Source organism: Narcine bancroftii, chromosome 2 (genome assembly GCF_036971445.1).
Source record: "Narcine bancroftii isolate sNarBan1 chromosome 2, sNarBan1.hap1, whole genome shotgun sequence".
Lineage (NCBI taxonomy): Eukaryota > Metazoa > Chordata > Chondrichthyes > Torpediniformes > Narcinidae > Narcine > Narcine bancroftii.
In genome coordinates, this window is record NC_091470.1 from 52,057,128 (window position 1) to 52,077,062 (window position 19,935).

Sequence of the window (19,935 nt, forward strand, 5' to 3'; positions counted from 1 at the left end):
CACCTTTGGAGTCTGTAGTTACCATTTTTATATATGAGGACCCGAGTTGAACCACTGAGAGTCAAAGACATTAAGAGGCTGAAAAAGAAGAATAAAACAGTAAGTGACACCATCCAAACCTTAGGATTACCAAAATCAACTGTTTGGAGCATCACTAAGAAGGAAGAGGGTATTGGTGAGCTCAGTAATCGCATAGGGACTGGTTGTGGTGAATGTCTACCAAGCTGCCTGTCTCCCCTCTGGCGAGCCTTGCTGTACTAACATTGGCTGTGCATTATCTCTACTGTTAAGGACACTCCCCTTGGGTATAACTGTATATGCACCTACTGACTTTCATTATTGTACCATGAGTTTCTGCTAATAAAAGCCATGATTATTGTTTGGCCACATCGTCTTTGTCTACTTCATCAACTGGCACTTCAATTTTATTAGCAGAAATGAATGCAGCACTCAAGCCAGAGCGGATGATAATCGACCAGTCTGCCCCGAGGGCCAGAGAAATTTTCAACCACTGGATTGCTTGTTTCGATTACTACATAGCTCGAAACAACGTGGTCGATGAGGCGCTACAGTGGGGCCACCTGAACTCTCTGCTGGGCGAGGTCCCTTTCATCGTAATGCAAGGAGCTACCACTCTGGCTATAGCCCGGGAACGTCTGTCTGCTTACTATGCAGTGCCACGGAATGTGGTGCTTGCTCGACACCAGTTGCTGACTAGACGCCAGAAACTCAGGGAAAGTGATGCTGCCTATGCACTGGCCCTCGACTTGCTGGCAAACGAATGTGATGTCAGGGCAGTCAATGTGCAACAACACCGCAATGCCTTGAAGCTGGATGCTTTAGTCAACGGGATTGACTCCAGTTACATCCGACAGAGGCTGCTGGAAATAGAGCCCTTAACCTATGACTGGGCAGTCACTCTAGCCAAAACACTGAGAAGTGCCACGCGGTCCAGTGAAATGCTAGAAATCGAAAAGGAAACATCCAGGAGTGCTGGAACCCCAAAGGAAAGAAAAAGGCGGACTCCTGAAAAATGCTACTTCTGTGATAAGAGCTGGGACACCAGACAGAAGTGCCTGGCTCGATTTGCTACCTGCAGCTATTGTGGGAAACTCAGCCACTTTGCTAAAGCATGTAAGTCAAATAAAAGCCATGATTATTGTTTGACTACATCGTCTTCATCAACTGGCACTTCACTGATATTCGAAGGAATATCTCCACTGCTGATGACAGAAGAATTCTCATCATAATGAAGAAAAATCCCTGGATGCACATCTGACACATCAGAAACACTCTTCCGGAGGCAGGTGTAGGTATATAATGACTACTGTCAGTAGAAGACTTCGGGAGCAGAAATACAGAGGCTACACAAGTTAGCCATGGAAAGGATGGCCAGAATAATTTGCCAAGAAATATTTAAAATAGTCTGCAGAATTCTGGAAAAAAGTCTTGTGGACAGATGAGACCAAGATTAACCTGCATCAGAGTGATGACAAGATCAAAGTGTGGAGGGATAAAGGAACTGCCTAAGATCCAAAGCTTACCACGCTTGCCGTGGTTTGCAGCTTGCAGAGTATAGCCTCTGTATTTCTGTTAATGAAAGATTTCGGCTTTCGGCTGTGGATGTTGTCTACATAGACATTAGTAATGCCCTTAACAAGGTCCCATGAAAGGTTGGTCAGGAAAGTTCAGATGATAGGTATTCATGGTGAAGTAGTGAACTTGATTCAACATTGGTTGAACGGGAGAAGCCAGAGAGTAGTGGTGGATGATTGTTTCTCAGACTGGAGGCCTATGACTAGGGGTGTGCCTCAGGGATCAGTACTGGGATCATTGTTCTTGGTCATCTATATCAATGATTTGGATGATAATGCGGTAAATTGGATTCGCAATTTTGCAGATGACACTAAGATTGGTGGCGTGTGGACAGCAAAGAAGTTTTTCAAAGATTGCAGAGGGATCTGGACTATCTAGAAAAATGGGCTGAAAAAATGGCAGATAAAATTTAATGCACACAAGTGTGAGGTGTTGCATTTTAGAACCAAGAAAGGATGTACATGGTAAATGGGAGGGCACTGAGGAGTGCGGTAGAACAGAGGGATCTGGGAACACAGATATATAATTCCCTGAAAGTGGTGTCACAAATGGATAGTGTTGTAAAGAGAGCATTATTGGCCTTCATAAATGAAAGAAATAAGTATAGGTGTTGGGATGTTATGGAAAAGTTATACAATTGCTGAGGCCAAATTTGGAGTAATGTGTCCAGTTTTTGTCACCTAACTGCAGAAAAGATATCAATAAGATAGAAAACTGCAGAGATTTACTAGGAATTTGCCCAGACTTCAAGAACTGAGGTATAGGGAAAGATTAAACAGGTTAGGACTTTATTCCCTGAATGAGGGGATATTTAATAGAGATATTTAAATTATGAGGGGGATAGACAGGGTAAATATAGATAGGCTTTTTCCACTGAAGGTAGTTGAGATACAAACCAGAGGACATGAATTATAGGTAAAAGGGGAAAAGGTTAGGGGTCACCTGAGGGGGAATTTCCTCACACAGGGAGTGGCGCGCGTGTGGTACGAGCTGCCAGATGAAATGGTGAATACGGGCTCAACTTTAACACTTAAGAATTTGGACAGGTACATGGATGGGAGAGATATGGAGGGCTGTGGACTAGGTGCAGGTCAGCGGGACTAGGCAAAAAAAAAATGGTTTGGCACCATCTAGAATGGCCAACGGTCCTGTTACCATGCTGTAATGTTATATGATTTTAACTTTGGTTCTCATGTAGAAAAATGGCAAGGTGATCAAAAGCTTTGAAGCAAGCCTAGCTCTCTTATACCTGTACCAAAGAAGTAATTAAACATACTTGAGTACTCATTGTGAAGCCAAATATCCTAAACATTATGGTGCCCCAAAATGAGGGGATTATTTATAAAAAGTGCTGAAATTTTTACTTGGTCAAACCAAAATGTATACCAATTACCTTGAATAAAATCTGGAATGTGTACTTTAATTACATGTAAATCGTTTGATTACAAATTGAAAACTGTGGACCACAGGGGCAAATAAAGAAAAAGTGTTATTTGTCCCAAACATTATGAAGGGGACTGTAATTAACAAACTCAACAGATTCAGCTAAAGGAGAGTTTCATACAACTGCTCAAGGCCTTTCATTTGGTTTATTGGCAACTCAGGATCTATGGTGTCTATGAGCAGATAAAGAAGCAGGGAGCCATTTGAACAAAATCAGATGAAAGAGACACACAGACGAAGAAGCAGGAATGAAAACTTGAATACGTTACATGAAATGAATGTGTTCAGGACACAGATATAGGATTTAGGGAGAGAAAAGCAAATTGTAGGGATTGTTCAGGAGTTATGGGTTGTAAACTAGTTTGGTTGTAGCAAACATTAATTAAAAAAGAACTAATTTTCAGAGGAAAAAAATTCTGTTTACTGATACTGCAAGACAAGAGAAACCACTCATTGGGTCTATTTTCTGCCATTGTAACATTGGAAGAAAATAAAAGAAAGTGCTTGCTAATCAGCCCTCACTGAAACTCTCATCGCCTGATCAGGGAAGGAATTAAGTGGCCATCTCCTACATTTTTCCCCCCCAAAATAAACTTAATTCACAATAAAACTATATTCAAAGGAAAACAGTGCAGTCTTTTCACATCCTGTATATTAATCCTCTAATTTGTCACCACTGGAGCTCCTTGTAGTTACTTCCCTCCCAACCCCTCATCCCTTGTTTGAGGGGATTCCCCTCTGGCCTTAGATCCTCAATGGCTGGTAGTAGAAAGTCCCTGGACTGTGGTCATTCCCCACAAAGCTCTCATGTTTGCTGCACCAAGCCTTAATGCATCCTTCATCATGTACTGCTGCTGCCTGGAATGTGCCAGTCAGCAGCACTCCCTCTCTAACATCTCCGTTTACTGGAAGACCAAGTTTTGGGCAGAGCAAAAGGAGTCTTTCACTGAATTGATGTTCTTCCAACAACTCTGAATGTTTGTCTCTGTATGCAGCCCCAGCAAATCAGAGTCCTCTGACACGATGCCGCTAGGAATGAAGTTACAAAGACCCCCTTGCATCTATCTCCACAGAGGTGGGTGACTCTCTTCCCCTTCACCGTAGTCTAGAGGGAAATGTGTTGTGGGTGATATCCAATTGTATTGGAAGGATTTGACCAGGAGGGCTCCTCTTACCACCAGCAAGGCCAGGTCCTGGCACTTATCAACGAGCTCTGGAAGTGAGGCAGTCCAACAGATGATCTGGACAATATGGCTAAGGAGGCACCCCACAGTACCATTGATACCTTGTTCCATGCTCACCATGCCTGTTGTACTTGTGGTCTAAGGTGTTTGCCTGGAAATAACTTTTCTACGAAGGATAGGCAGTCTGCTAAAGTCCAGCTGACTGGGACATTGCAAAGCAATGCGACCAGTCCCATACTTTGCAACACATGAGACAGGTAGAACCTCAGCAGATTGCAGCACTTGGTGCTCTCATACTTTGGTTCCTCACACAGCCTGATGCAGTAACACATGGAGGTGGTAATCAGCTTGAGGGATATGTTGGGTATGCTCTTACCCCCATTTTCTGGTTAATTTTATGTGGCCACCTGTTGAACACTTTTCATTTTGGATTCCAGATGAAATGGAAGACAGTTCTGGTGACCACCAGGGTGGGAGGTGCAGGGAATAGGCCACAACAGCAATATGTACACCTGTTGACCAGGTTCTTCCCTGTTATTGAGACGGATCATCACTCCCATAGACCCAAATTTTGGTGGACATTCGCCATCAGCTCCGAACAATTTTTGTTGATGCCTCAGAACCTTCGAACCACATTCCCAGCACCTTCAGGTTGTCTAATGTGACTTTGCAGGAGATAGTGGACTGGTTGGACGAGTTACCAAAGTGCATCGCCTCACTCTTCTTCTAGTTAATCTTGGCGCATGATGCCCATTCAAACTGGCCACAGATTCTAATCAATCTGCGGACTGATCACATGACTTGAACAGAAGATAGAGACGTTGACCATGAAAAGGGAGACTTTCTCATGAATACCTCCATTGCATGGCAACATCATGCCTTTTATGCTCCTTCCTGATTAATTCAATAAAAGGCTCTGTGCAGCATACAAACAAGACAGGAGAAAGTGGGTAACCTGCCTCTTGATGGGGAATCAAAATGTTTCCCACACATTGATTTCAACTGTACTTCAGATGTCTATGCAGAACAATTTAATCCAATTTCTGATTCCCTCCCAAAGTCCATTTTGGAGAGCAAGACCATGATATATGTGTGATAATCTTGTCAAAGTCCTTCTCCTGGTCCAAGCTGACTGGACAGTTTGGTGTCCACCCTCCTGTCCTGCATGTAGGGGATCCTGCCTGAAAAATTGTAGGTTTGGTCTGTTTGGATCACCTGTCCCAGAGCAGTCTTGACCCAAGTTGGACATGATCTTTCAGTCAATGTTAAACAATGAAAAAGACCTCCAATTCCTAATGTCTTTCTCCCCCTTCTGCTTGTTAATGAAGCCCATGATGCCCTTCCTCATGGAGTCTGACATGCTGCTTGTTAAAAACATCGTGCTGATCTCCTGATTTATACTTTTAGTGGCCATTATCTATATTCAGGCATGGAACATTATTGTGTCACATTTTAAAAGAAACATCCCTGCTATAAAATGGAGATGAAGGGTTCCAATTGGCAACATTGATGATTTATTTCTCTTCTACTGATGCTGCTTGCCCCTTTATGAGAACTGAGAGTGTGGAGAATGGTATAATGAGGACAGGGTAGGAGGGGTGGAATTGGACCAGCTGGGGACTGGTGAACCAGGGAGAAGAGATGGATGTCAGATAGAGGTAGTGGACTGGCAGCTGACAGATAGTGGGAAAGAGAAGGAGAGGGTTGAGATGGAGGAAGATGAATCATGCAGGGTGGAGCGGGTGATAACTAGGGACAAAAGTCAGTGCTGGAATCTGATACGAGAAGAATGATGAGTGGATTTAAATTTAGAAGTGCAGCACAGTTACAGACCCTTTTGGCCCATGAGCCTGTGCCACTCAATCACACCCAATTGACCTATGCCCCGGTAAGTTTTGAACGGTGCGAGAAAACCAGAGCACCCAGAGAAAAATGCACGCAGACACGGGGAGAACGTACAAACTCTTTACATTTGATCCTCGGTCTCAATTGCTGGCGCTGTAACAGAGTTGTGCTGATCGCTAAGCCATCTGTGTTGCCTAGTAGTATAATGAACGATATTAATAGATCTTCACAAGAATAAATGTATTGAGAAGAGAGCTAATAGTTGTTCTGTCCTGTTCCTTTGTCCCAACTGAAAGCAATCTCAAATTTGACAGAGTATTTAATTCGTAACATGACTCAATAAAATCCAAATGAAAATCATTGTTAGAATACCTTTTTAAGGGCTTAAGGGGAAAAGACAAGCAGAAAATTGGCAGCTGCAGCACAAGTAGAGTTTAGTTGAATGATAGATACAAGGACAAGGGTGAGAGATGGTTAGGCATGAGGGGAAATCAAGAACAAAGATAGGATAGAAAGCAAAGCCGACTTAGAGGTTCAAGGCTCCACGACTGACTCCAACATTTGCGCCTCATTTTACTTTCTGAAGTACTGCAGAGTTTGAGATGAACCAAAGCCAACACCAGGAGACTTGATTTTTAAAGGCACTGAGAGTTCACAATCTGGAAGGCATTGACAGGTCCACCAAAATGGGGCCTAATAGTAGAGACCCTTTGCGAGCAGCTCTGACAGAAATAATCAAATATTCCTAGTCAGAACTCATAAGGAAATAATAAACATAAAATCAAACTTACCCAACAGCATGGAGGTCCTAAGATCACTTGGAATCAGTAGAATCGGCAATCTCCGTTGGGCCAAGGGACTTTTAAACAGCTCACGCAAGTACAAGAACAATTCTGTGGGAGTTTTAAACAGCTCAAGCAGGTACAACAGCTCCAGCAGGTACAACAACAACTCCAGCAGCAGACCCACGAGCCAGGTAGAGGCAACCTGACCACGTGGATGCAGAGGTCACACTGAGACACTGAGACCTGAGGCATCCACTCCTTACCATTCTCCTGGTCAACATACAATTTATGAACTCCAAGCCAGACTTCAACATCATGATGTGCACATGATGTGCTTTAGAGAAACATGGCTAAACCCAGACATTCTGGACACAGCACTGCAGCCAAAGGGCTACACCCTCTATTGCGCTGATCAAACACCAGTATCTGGAAAAACCAGGGGAGGAGGCGTTTGTGTTATCAATTCATCGTGATGCACAGACGTAACAGTTATGTCCCAGACCTGCTCCCCCGACCTGCAACACCTGGTGATCAAGTGTCGCTCATTCTACCTATTGAGGGAGTTCACCGCCATCATTCTGGTCGCAGAGTACATCAGGCTGGCACTGGAGGGACTGAGCACTGTGATAAATAGCCGTGAGACAGCACATTCTGATGCCTTCCTGATAATTGTGGGAGACTTCAATCAGGCCAATCTGAAGAAGTTTGACAAACTACCACCAACACATCACATGCGAGACCAGAGGAACCAACACACTTGACCACTGCTATACCACCATGAAAAATACATATCGAGCCATGTCTGTGTCTACAAATGCATACAAAACCAGACTTTAATAGCACAAAAAGCCATTCTCTTCAGGCCAGATATTGGAAATATTTAACTGCTTATTTCCTCATCATGGATAAAATTGCTGTTAGTGGTGAATTCCATAATCTTGATCATGCTACAAAGAGCAATAATGAATTCAAGAGTATAAAACAATGAAGAAGTCATGCTTGTGCAACCACAAGCCAGGAGTCTGGATAAAAATGTGGAGAAAGGAGTTCAAAGCCAAACATGGCTGCTGAGAGATTTTAATAAAATCTTGTTTTAGTATTGGGGAAAAAAACAGACAGACTGCAGTTGTGAGCAATCTGGTTTAATATGGCCCTTTAGAGAAGGGTGTCTTGATATGACTCTGGATCACAGCAAGGCATGGGAGATAGTTTTCACTGTTTCATGAGAAGAAAAACAAGATTCCAATGCAGAGATTTGAGAGGACAATGCGAGAACTAGAAGGCTTGTAATTGAAGCTGTGCAGAGCTTTGTGGAATGAATTACAAGAGACCTGGACAGTATACATAGAAAGTGCTCACCTTTCTTTCAAGAGGGGTAAAAAACCAGGAGACACAGAGTAACTGGCATAAGGATCAGAGGAACATAGACAATAAGAGTAGCAATTTCAACTCCGAGCTTTTCCACCATTCAACATCTGCTTCAGTACCCTTCTTATGCTTTCTTCCCATATCCCTGGATCTCTTGGTATTAAACAATTCGATCCATCTACTCCTTGAATATATTTAATAATTTGCTCTCTGCTGGGAGAGAGAAAACATTACCATCCACTCAGTGAACAAGTGTTTCCAAATCTCATTTCTAATTGGCATACTCTAAATCGGAGACAGACACTGGGATTTTGGACTCTCCTGCCAATGAGAACCATCTCCAAATCTTTTTGCCCTTGTCCCTCTGGAAGGCTAGAGATCTTCTCTCATGTTATTTCCTCAAGTAAATCTAAACCTAATCTTTCTTCGTGTCAGTCCTGCCATCCCAACAATCGGTCGAGGAAAGCTTTGTTCCACTCTCTCGACAATAACAGCATCTTTTCTCAGTTCGAGAGACCAAAACTCCAGATGGGGTCTCAGCAGCACACACTGGCCAGCTGCAAGGCACCCTTGCTCTTAATTAAAGCTTTTACAACAGGGTGGCTGGTAGGATGGAGTTACTGCTTTTTTCCAGTGACAGAGGTGCAAGAACAACCAGATGCCCTATTGACCACCGTCCTGATGACAATCTGCCTTCCTGCATTTCCAATCAATTATTTCACATTTATTCATCTGTCATACATTTGCTCACTTACTCACCTTGTTAAAATCATGTTGTGGCCTTGCTCATTCCCCTTGCAGTTCACATCTCCCCACAGCTGTGTTTTGCCAACTTGGAGACGTAATACTAACTTCCTTCATCAATCATCGAGGTACATTTTGAATAGCTGAAGAGCACAAGCACTGATCCCTGAAGTGTACTATGGCTTGTCATTCAGAAAAAAAAGACAATTTCTGTTCTTTGTTTCCTGTCTGACAACTAATTTTCAATTTATCACAATGTATTATCCTCAATCCTAGAGATTTGAATTTTCTACGCAAGCCTCTTGCAAGAAACTAGATTAAGAGTCTGCTGAAAGTCCAAATACATCACATTCACTGATTCTTACTTAACTATTCTCCTGGCTTCTTACAAAAAAAATACATTTTTTGAGTTAAACAGGAAAGTCTGCAGTCAAAAAGCTCAGATCCGAAACTTCCTATAGAAGCTGTGTGACCTGCAGAGTTTATCCATACGTTTTTTTGAGTGCAAGTTTCTCTTCAATCTCCCATGCTGACTTTGCCCCATCGGGTTATTATTACCCCCACCCCCCAAGTGTTTTCTTAATAGATGCCTTGTAATGGATTCTAGCATTAGCTTCGCCTTTCTCTTCCCACATCCCCCTCCACTCAGTCACTGGCATTAAGGCTTGCTGGTCTGGAACTCAACTCAAAAACAGTAATTTATACATATGGCTGCTCTTCATCAACTACAGCTCGGTCTTCAGTGCCATTATTCCCTCAGTGCTGGTCAAGAAGCTACAAACTCTAAGCCTCTGCACCCCACTCTGCAACTGGATCTTTGACTTTCTCATTGGAAGACCACAGTCAGTCCGAATTGGAAGCAATGTCTCTTCCTCACTGATTATTAACACAGGCGCACCTCAAGGATGTGTGCTTAGCCCACTGCTCTACTCATTATACACCCAGGCACAAGTCCAATGCTATCTATGAGTTTGCTGATGACACCACAGTTGTTGACAGAATCACAAAAGGGAATGAGAAAGCATACAGGAAGGAGATAGATCAGCTCATTGAATGCTGTAACAACAACAACTTTGTGCTGAACATCAGAAAAACCAAAGAGATGATTGTGGACTTCAGGAGGAAATCAGGGGAATACGAACCAGTCCTCATCGAGGGCTCAGTAGTGGAGAGGGTCAAGAACTTCATATTCCTGGATGTCAACATCTCCAAGGATCTGTCCTAGAGCCTCCACGTTGATGCAATCACAAAGAAGACTCGCTAGCGGCTATATCTTGTGAGGTATCTGAGGCAGTTTGGTAGGTCATCGACTACTCTTGTAAACTTTTACAGCTGTACCATGGAGAGCATTCTGGCTGGTTGCATCACTACCTCATATGGAGGTGCCAACTTTCAGGGCAAGAATAAACTCCAGAGGGTTGTTAACTCAGCCTGTGACATCACAGGCACCAGATTTCATTCCTTTGAAGTCATCTGCATGAGGCGGTGTCTTAAAAAAGCAGCCTGTGTGCTCAAAAACCCGCACCACACAGGCCATGCCCTCTTCACTCTGCTACCATTGGGAAAAAGGTATAGAAGCCTACAAGTGAGCACTCAGTGACACAAGGACAGCATCTTCCCTGCTGCCATCAGATTCCTGAATCATCAATGAACCAAAGACACTGCCTTACTTTTTGTGCACTAGTATTTACATTTTTTTAATAGTAATGTTATAAGATGGTTCTAATATGAATGTTTGCACCATGACGCTGTTGCAAAACACCAAATTTCATGACTTGTTCATGACAATAAATTCTGATTCGGGAAATCAGGTGGCTTTTGCCACCCTCCAATATGTCAGAACTGCTCTAATGACAAAAGACTTTCGGAAAGTGACCAGCAATATATGCACTATTTCCACACCCATTTCCAAGTGCCTGAAAAAAAATAATGCTGGGGGGGGGGGGGAAAGGAAGAAGGGGGTGAAGGGAGGAGAGAGGAATTAGGAAGGGGTGGAGGGGAAGAGCACAGGTTAATGGTAAATAGGTGGATACAGGTGAGAAGATAGAAGATAAAAAAGATGATGGAGGAGCGATTAGCTCCTGATAGCAGGGGGAAGGGAAGGGGGTGGGGAGCTAGCGGAAAGGAGGGATAGTGAAAGAGAGAGACTCAGGAGTGCAAAGTCAGTGTTAATACCATCTACTTAGAAAGTGCCCAGAGGAAATACAATGTGCTTATCCTCCAATTTGTGGGCAGCCTTGGTTTGGCAGTGCACAAATCTGGAATTGCACATTTTGGTGCCCACATTTTGGCACCGGACATTTTGGTGCTCAAATTTTGGTGATGGATATTTTGGTGAAAAAAAATGACTTTTGTAAACATTTGGATATTTTGGCACTGGCCTGACGACTCTCAGTATTGCGGCATTTCAGAAACATTTGGGATTTATTGTTATATTTATTAAATAATCACTTATTATTATAAATACAAGTAATCTAATCCTCCCCTGGCAAACATTTTGGGATTTATTGTTGAACTTCAGAATCAGGATTTATTGTCATGAGCAAGTCATGAAATTTGGTGTTCTGTGGCAGAATCATAGTACAAATGTTCATATTATAAACCATCTTACAACATTAATATAAAAATAAAAATATTAGTGCATGAAAAGTAAGGCAGTGTCTGTGATTCATTGATTATTCAGGCATCTGATGGCAGCAGGGAAGAAGCTGTCCTTGTGCCGTTGAGTGCTTGTCTTTAGACTCCTGTACCTTTTTCCTTGATGGTAGCAGAGTGATGGGTGGTAGGGGTCTTTGAGGATAGAGGCTGCTTTTTTAAGACACCGTCTCATGTAGATGTTCTTAATGGAGCAAAGTCTGGTGCCTGTGATGTTGCAGGCCGAATTAACAAGTTTTTCTTTGTCCTGAGATTTGGCGCCTCCATACCAGACAGTGATGCAACCAGCCAGAATGCTCTCCACGGTACACATGTAGAAGTTTTCAAGAGTCTTCAGTGACATACTGAATCTTCTCAAGCACCTCACAAAGTATAGCCGCTGGATTGCATCAACATGGAGGCAACAGGATAGCACCTCGGAGATGTTGACACCCAGGAATTTAAAGTTCTTGACACTCTCCACACTGACTTTCTTCTGAAGTCCACAATCATTTCCTTGGTTTTGTTGACACTGAGTGCAAGGTTGTTGTCATTACACCATTCAATATGCTGATCTATCTCTCTTTCCTGTCCACTTCTTCATTGTGTTTGTGATTCTGCCAACAACTGTGGTGTCATCAACAAACTTGTAGATAGCATTGGAATTGTGCCTGTCCACACAATGGTGGGTGTATAATGAGTCGAGCAGTGGGCTAAGCACACATCCTTGGGATGCGCCAGTGTTGATAATCAATGAGGAAGAAATGCTGCTTCCAATTCATATGGACTGTGGTGTTCCAATAAGAAAGTCAAGGATCTAGTTGCATGTTTGGTGCTGGCCTGGCTCCTCTTGGTATTGCGGCATTTCAGAAAAAAATTGGGATTTATTGTTATACTTAGGTTCATGTTTGGCGCTGGCTCAGCTCCCCACAGCATTGCAGCATTTCCTGAGTTCCTGGCATTTCAGAAAATGTTGCCTGAACCATTTCAGAAACTCTCTCTCCCCCCAGGAAACCGCTTCCCCCAGTAAAAGCGCCCGGCGGGGTGGTCACAGGGCAGCAGGTAGGGCGGTCACAGGGTGGCTGGTAGGATGGAGTTGGCCAGCAGACAATGAGTGGTGTGGCGGGCAAAAATGTCCAGCACAGAACTGTGAGGGCCAAAATGTCCTAGACCCGCATGAGGCCATGGGTAGGCATATTAGTGTGGGAATATTGTGTGGAATTAAAATGGTTGGCCTCCCACACTGACATTTCTGTCCATGGTCTCATGCAGTGCCAAACTGAAGGAACAACACCTTATATTCTGTCTGGGCACTCATCAACTAGACAACATTAACATCGCCTTCTCCAATTTCTATGAAACAACTTTAAATTTAAACATACAGCACAGTGGCCAGCCCTTCAAGCCCATGAGTCCGTAGTGCCCAATTATACACAATTAGTTTATAATCCTCATAAGTTTTTGAAGGGTGGGAGGAAATTGGAGCACACAGATATGGGGAGAACGTACAAACTCCTTACAGGAAGGAACATAAACTTAGGCAGCACTGGATTCAAATCCAAGTCACTGGCATTAATACAGCATTGTGCTAAATGCAACACTAACTGTGCTGTCCTCACCCAAGTTTCTCTCTTTCCTTATCCCTCTGTCTCCTTTCCTCCAGCTCCCCTTTTATCACTTCTCAGCTTTTTGTTCTTCTGTCCTCCCACCTGTTTCCACCTATGACCTCTTACCAGTTAGTTTGCACTCTTCCTCCTGCCCCTTCTTTTCTCACCCCCTCCCTGTACCTCTGCTTGTCTGGTTTTCACTCATACCTTGACAAAGAGGTCAGGCCCAAAACATTGGTTTCCCTTTACTTATGGTAGCTGTTTGACCCGCTGAGTTTCTCCAGTAGATTTTTGTATTGCACTCAACCCCAGTGTCTGTAGACTTCCTTGTTTTAACTCCACGTTCAGATGCAACAGGATTTTGCAACAGCTATTAATATTCTCACCATACAAGTGGCACACAAAGACAATGGCCAAAAGAGAGTTTAATCATCTTACTTTCAAAATGAACAGCATGACCAATATGGCATCAGCCACAGCAACACAGCAGGCAGTTTGGAACTGAGAAGATGGATCAAGAGCAGTCAAAGAATCCCCGTGACCCCATCATCTCTGGAACACGATGGAAGACTTCACTTTGCTTCAATGAAGAATACAGATGTAACACAAGCAGATCAAATCCATTAAGAAATAGTTTGCCTCAACACTGCCACCCACAATGCACAATAACTGTAAATACTAACCATAAGATGCACAGCTACAAATCAAAGCGTGCAGTAATCATCAAGGAGAACGAGACAGAAGGCATAATTCCTCTCCTTGTCACATGACATTCTGCAGAGGACATCCACCATAATTTCTTCATTATCACGTGGCAAAACCAATGAACTATCTTTCTGATATCACTTCAGTCATACAAGGTAGTGGCATCAACACCTCCTTGTGTAATTAAGAATGTAAAATGAATTCTGGTCTTGTCAGTTAATCTGATACGTTGCCTGCATATTTTCTTGAATGATGGAGTCACGTTAATTCTCCAGTGACATGTCTGCTTGTCATTCCTGTTGGTGGAAATTCTTCCACAGAGAAATTACCATAGCAATCACGTTGACCAGTGTAAATATACTTAAGCTGTCATATTGATTTGAGATTAATAGCATGGATTGTGACTGATTAACTTGACAATTTTTTGATGAAGTAAAAAAGAGGGCCTATCAGAGGAATGTAGTTGATAAAGAACATATAAACTTTTAAAAGGAGAAATGAAAGCGTACCAATAATGATGTATATTATTCAGCACATGGAACACAAGAGGTTGCCATCATATATTGAAAGTTTGCTAATAGGAGGAAACTGAAAGAAGCTGTGGAAGGCTATTTTCTGGAAAGAGGTAAACAGTGGAGTCAAAGATTAAACATCAGCTTTTCTTATGGTACATCAATGACGACTTCGAGGCACAGGACATAATTTCCAAAGTTGCAGACAATGGTATGAGCTTCTTGGTACCATACTTGGCTGAACTGCATTGAAGGGAAAATGCTTACATTCTACCAGTAGTCTCTATGTTACATATTGGTTCATGGCTAAACCTGTTGAAAAAATTGTTTTGGTAAAACTCAGAGGAAGTATCGGAGTATATTTTGTGGGTAAGTAGAAATATGATTGTGGATTCTGACACAATAATCAAAGTGTTGCATTCAATTTTCTCTTCACATCACTTAAGGCTGAACTCTAACAACCTTCCTAACTTGTGGATAAGAAAGAGATTGAGGATATGGGCCAGATCCAGGCAAATGACCCCAGCTTGATCAGCTTGAATGAGTTGGGCTAAAGGGCCTGCTTCATGGCTATGACATAAAGGGGAAAGGGGGATTCCTTGCTTTTTACTTTGGCAAAGATAATGGCCCCTTTATGATATTAGATCAACATCTCCAAATTCCAAAATTCACCATAGAGATTGAAGGGAGTCAGCTGTCCTTTACCAGTTGGCACATGCAGAGGTGGAGAAACTTGTTTAGAGGAAAAAATATTGACAGCCTCCAGTTAAATCAGTCATAGTAGAATGAATCACGATATTATTTTGTAACTAATTTTCAGAAGTTATAAAAATTTCTAGTCAAACTAAGGATACCTTGATGAAGGGCTCAGCCCAAAATGTTGTTTATGTATTTTTATCTTGTGATATAAAACCCCACCTGCTGAGTTTCTCCAGCATTGTGCTTTTACCAAAGGATGAAATCTGTGCTCCTAGAAGTGTACATTCAAACGCATCATTCTAGTGTCGCTTCATGAGACTCACCCTGTCGGGATCAACACCATTCACTTGTCGAAGCTGATCAAGCATCCACTGGGATCTTCGCACAAAGGTCAACGATCCTTCAAATTGTTTGACCTTGGTAATAGAAACCAACACAGGCTTCTTGTTGGTCACTGTGAAAATAAAAACATACCAGTCACTCACTTGTTCTGATGGCAATACAGAAAGCCTGCAAATAATGTCTCCTATTTATTTTCACTAACAGATGGACATATCACTTTACAGATATTCCCTCGCAGTAGGTTTTAAGTTATTCTACCTTTTTCAACTTTGTCTCTAATTTCCTTTACCTCCACAGACAAGTCTGTCTCAGTGAAATCAAGCATGGATCACTTTGGCATTATGTTCCGACATCTAATTATATCAGACGTGAACAAGACGGCACTTGGCCTCCTTTCATTCTCCTGTTCACCGGGCAAATTTTCACACAATGCTGAAATCATTATGTTGATTTTACTTGCTCAAGTTTCTAAACTCAACAATAGTCTGACAGCTAAGTTTGGTGATATGCCACAATGTAAAGTAATTTTCTTCTATTTGACATGATGAAGACTTAACTCATCCCAGAACCCTTTCCTGCATAGGCTTCCTTCGGAATGCCGATGACAAATAACGCCACAGCACTATTTCTGCCTCACTTGCCCCCTTCCATTCTCCATGTCTTTTTCCAATATCCCTTGTGCTTAGATAGATAGTAAGATAGCATCCTCCACATTCTATTTGTACCTCCACTGCCAAGGTGAGTGACCTCCAATTCCGTGATTTCACCTGTCAATTATCACAAAATACACACCTTAAATTTATTCCAGTGATAGATGTGCTGGTCTTCAATATTTTTCACAGAGTAGAATCCAGTCTTTGGCCCATCAAGTCTATGCTGGGTCTCAGAATGACTGCATTAATCACATCCTACCCACTTATTTCCCTGTAATCCATTGTATCTGGGACACCCCCAACTCCATCCACCTATCCTAGTCATAATTTACAGCATCCTTTCAAACTACAAGTTGAACCTCTTAAATCTAGTGATGTTGGGACCAGGCCATTGCTGGACCACAGAAAATGCAGGGAAAAAAGACACAGAAGGAAATCTATGTAAACATATGCCTGACCCCTAGTCTTGCCAGCTCATTCCACATATGTATTGCTGCATTATCAAAGGTAGAACAGGAAGTAATACAAGCATTAATATTTATTTTTCATTTAATTTTAGACATACAGCACGGTAACAGGCCATTTTGGCCCACGGCCAATTTACACCCAATTAACTACATCCTCGGTATATTTTGAATGATGGGAGGAAACTGGAGCCCCCGGGGAAAACCCATGCAGACACAGAGTGAATGTACAAACCCCTTACACGCAGTGCAGAATTCAAACCCTGGTCCCGATCACTGGCACTGTCCTTTTCTCATCCTAAAACATTAAGCTTAGCTACAGTTTGTGCCAACCACTTTGCAGTGTATTCTTTTCAACTTTATTCCAGGCAGAAGCTAGGGACCATATCATATACTTGAAGTTAAATTCCTTCATGAAATCTGCCGGAAGCTTCCCATTATCCAATGTGACAAGGAACTTAGATTTTCAATGAACGTGATATGCCCTGGTCACAGGGGTAAATCACAGAGGTGCAGTTAGGAGGGAAGTTAGGTATGGACCAAAAACATGGTCTTTTATTAAAATTTCTGCTTTGGGGTGTGCTGAACAATTATCTAAAATCAAAAATATTTGGATCAAGGCCAACAGTTTCAGAGTGCTCTAGCTTCACACACGAAGTAATTTTCAAACCGTTCAAGAAAAAGTTCAGTTGTTATCCACCCATTTTTATTACCATGGTAGATAAGTGGAAGAATTTTAAAAGCCCACTTAAATGCCCTTGGATTAACACTCGTACCAATGACCATCTGGTTCATTTTATGTATTCCTGCAGCATTGCTACAGCCAAGAATTGTTATCCTATCTTTGGAATCCTTACCAGCAGATGGAGGCTCCTCAATATCTTGGGCAAGGGTTTTTCGTGGCATACTAATGCCAATACAGGGCAGATCCGTCAGTGTCATACACTTGTTCTGGGGCTAGGTTTTCTGCTGCCACTAACAGTGCAAATTCATCCAGAAACTTTGTCGCAGCTTCTGTGTCAGGCACTATGCTTTTTACTGTACACACTACGCACTGAAATTCCATGTCTCCACTTAAGCTTGTATAGCTATCCTTGCGAATATTCGCAGTCATAATCTAGCTTTAGTTCTCTCGGAAAAACTTTTGGCCTGCTTCATAAGCATCTACCAGAAATGCTTACACCTTCATTGCATTGGAGCTTAAATCACTTCACAAGTGCACTGTCTAATTCTGTACCTTTCCAAGTTTTCCGAAACTTTAAACTTTTCTGGCCTTCAGTTTCAGCATCAAATGTAAAAATCTGCTCCTTTAGTTTCTTTAAGTTATACACAGTTGACGATCTGATCCCATAGTTCTCACAGAAAGTTTTTACAAAAGTTACTTTATCTATTTTTTTCAGTAACTGCACCTTTTCAAGCATAAATAATGATTTACGTTGAAGCTTATTAGCGCTAGCAACATCTTTTTCACCTCTTGTCTCTTGGATGGCATCCCAAAGGGCTAAAATACAGCTGAATAAAAGAAATTAACAGAACTGTATCACCAAAGCACTTGGCTGCAGTGTAAACAGATTTTGGCGCCTTAGTGCTGCTAACAGCGCTGCCTTAGTGGCAGATCCACAAACTAATAGCAGCAGATTTCAAATGTTCTGGACCACAGAGCCCTGATTAGAGAGGTTCAACCTGTAACAATATTTTAGGGATGTAGGAAGAAACTGGAGTACCAAGATGAAACTCTGTAATTCCAAAGGAAAAAGTGCAAACTCCACAGACAGCACTGGAAGTGCATGAAAAACTACTTGTCCACTGACTGTGAGTAATACTCTTTCCATGCATGGTTTAAATACTGGAATCCATGTATTTATCCCTTCACAGCTCAACTCAGCCTAAAACCCCCACAACCTTTGTACTGCATATGCACATTTTTGCATTCAAATACTCCGTTTAGTCTTTAAGACATCAGAACTCTAACCTTTCGACAAATGCAACTTATCAATTTGTACTTCTTAATCATTTTTTTCCCATCTAAATATCAATTTCACTGTTGCTATTAACCCATTCCTTGGTAGCATGCACAAAATTCCTAATTTCTTGATTCCAACCAATCATTTCTTCTTCCACCTCACCTGAATTCTAGTTTTAACATCAGAACATTCAAGATGTCCAGAATGCAAAGCAATGCATGTTTAGTTCAGGTTGCCACCTCCCTCTTTGAAGATTTCCTTCAAAATTTCATTGAAACTAGTCACTTGTCATCATCTTTCCCCATTTCTTCGTGCCAGGGTGCTTTCCATTTTTTACGATGTAACATTTAATATATCGGCTCATTAAACAACTCAACAGGAAAATCAAAGCAATTGTTTTAATTATAATAATGCCTCCTGATCCCAACTTTAGCTTGAACTCTGGTGAGACCTACATTTATATTGACAGTGAGCATGCATGGTTTGTTTGCTAGAACCCATTGTATTTATCTCCTCACAGCTCAACTCAACCCAAAAAGCCCCGCATCTTCATACTGCACTTGCCTGTTTCCCTTTAAATACAAAAATGTGCAAGACGAAGAAAGCTATAGTAAAGAAACTTAAATTAGGGTAAAAGGAATAACATCAACGAAATATCATTAGAGCATTGCAATGCAACGAGGAGGAAAAAACAATTTAACATTTTGGTCCAAACAACATTGGAGACAAATTGGTAAATATTATGAAGGAAAATTAGTAAGTCAGATATTTTTAACAGAGCTGTAATTAAACAATTAGAGCTCTTTGGAGTCAAAAGATCACATTACATTTGAGCAGCATCCGAAATGTCAGAGCCAGAGCTTTAAGCATCAGAATTAAAGAATTGTACATTAACTGCACAGGAGCTGACCATGACACAAAGCACACAATGCAGTGAATTGTGGAAAGAGCAATAATAGACCTCAAGAAGCTGCACATGGCTTGGTGCATTGGGCTGCCACATTGGCAGATAATATTGCACAAATAAAAAGTTTGTCATATTTTGAAAGAACAAGGGATGAAATCAACAAGAGGGCAGAATTCAGTGAAGTGGATGGGGGGGGGGGGTAGGGGGGGAGATCTGGGTTACATGATGGCAGAGCAGATTGAGAATGCATTGCATCCATAGTCCATAGGGCTCACATGTCCAAAGTCAAACAATTTTGTTTTTACGCACATGTATCTCCACATTGTGATAAATGCAACAATGGAGATGCTTCATTAATTCATATATTCTGGACATTTCAGAATCTTGAGAAGTATTGGATCGAAGTATTTCAAACTTTCTTTGCACTTTTAAAGTTAATTTTAAACTTAATCCTTTAACTGCTTTATTTGATATTATTGGAGA

The 19,935-nt window shown here is 41.9% G+C and overlaps 1 protein-coding gene across 7 annotated transcripts in view; it reads right to left on the reverse strand.

Moving 5' to 3' along the window:
* stxbp6 (syntaxin binding protein 6 (amisyn)) overlaps window positions 1-19,935 on the reverse strand; it is a 314,531-nt gene that overhangs the window by 92,376 nt on the left and 202,220 nt on the right. For all 7 annotated transcript variants that reach the window (XR_011351231.1, XM_069916681.1, XM_069916680.1 and 4 more), the window contains one exon: window positions 15,446-15,576. Coding sequence is in view for 6 of the 7 variants with exons in the window: in XM_069916681.1 (XP_069772782.1) it covers window positions 15,446-15,576 (131 nt within the window). In the remaining variant the exon portion in view is untranslated. The remainder of the gene's footprint in view (window positions 1-15,445; window positions 15,577-19,935) is intronic.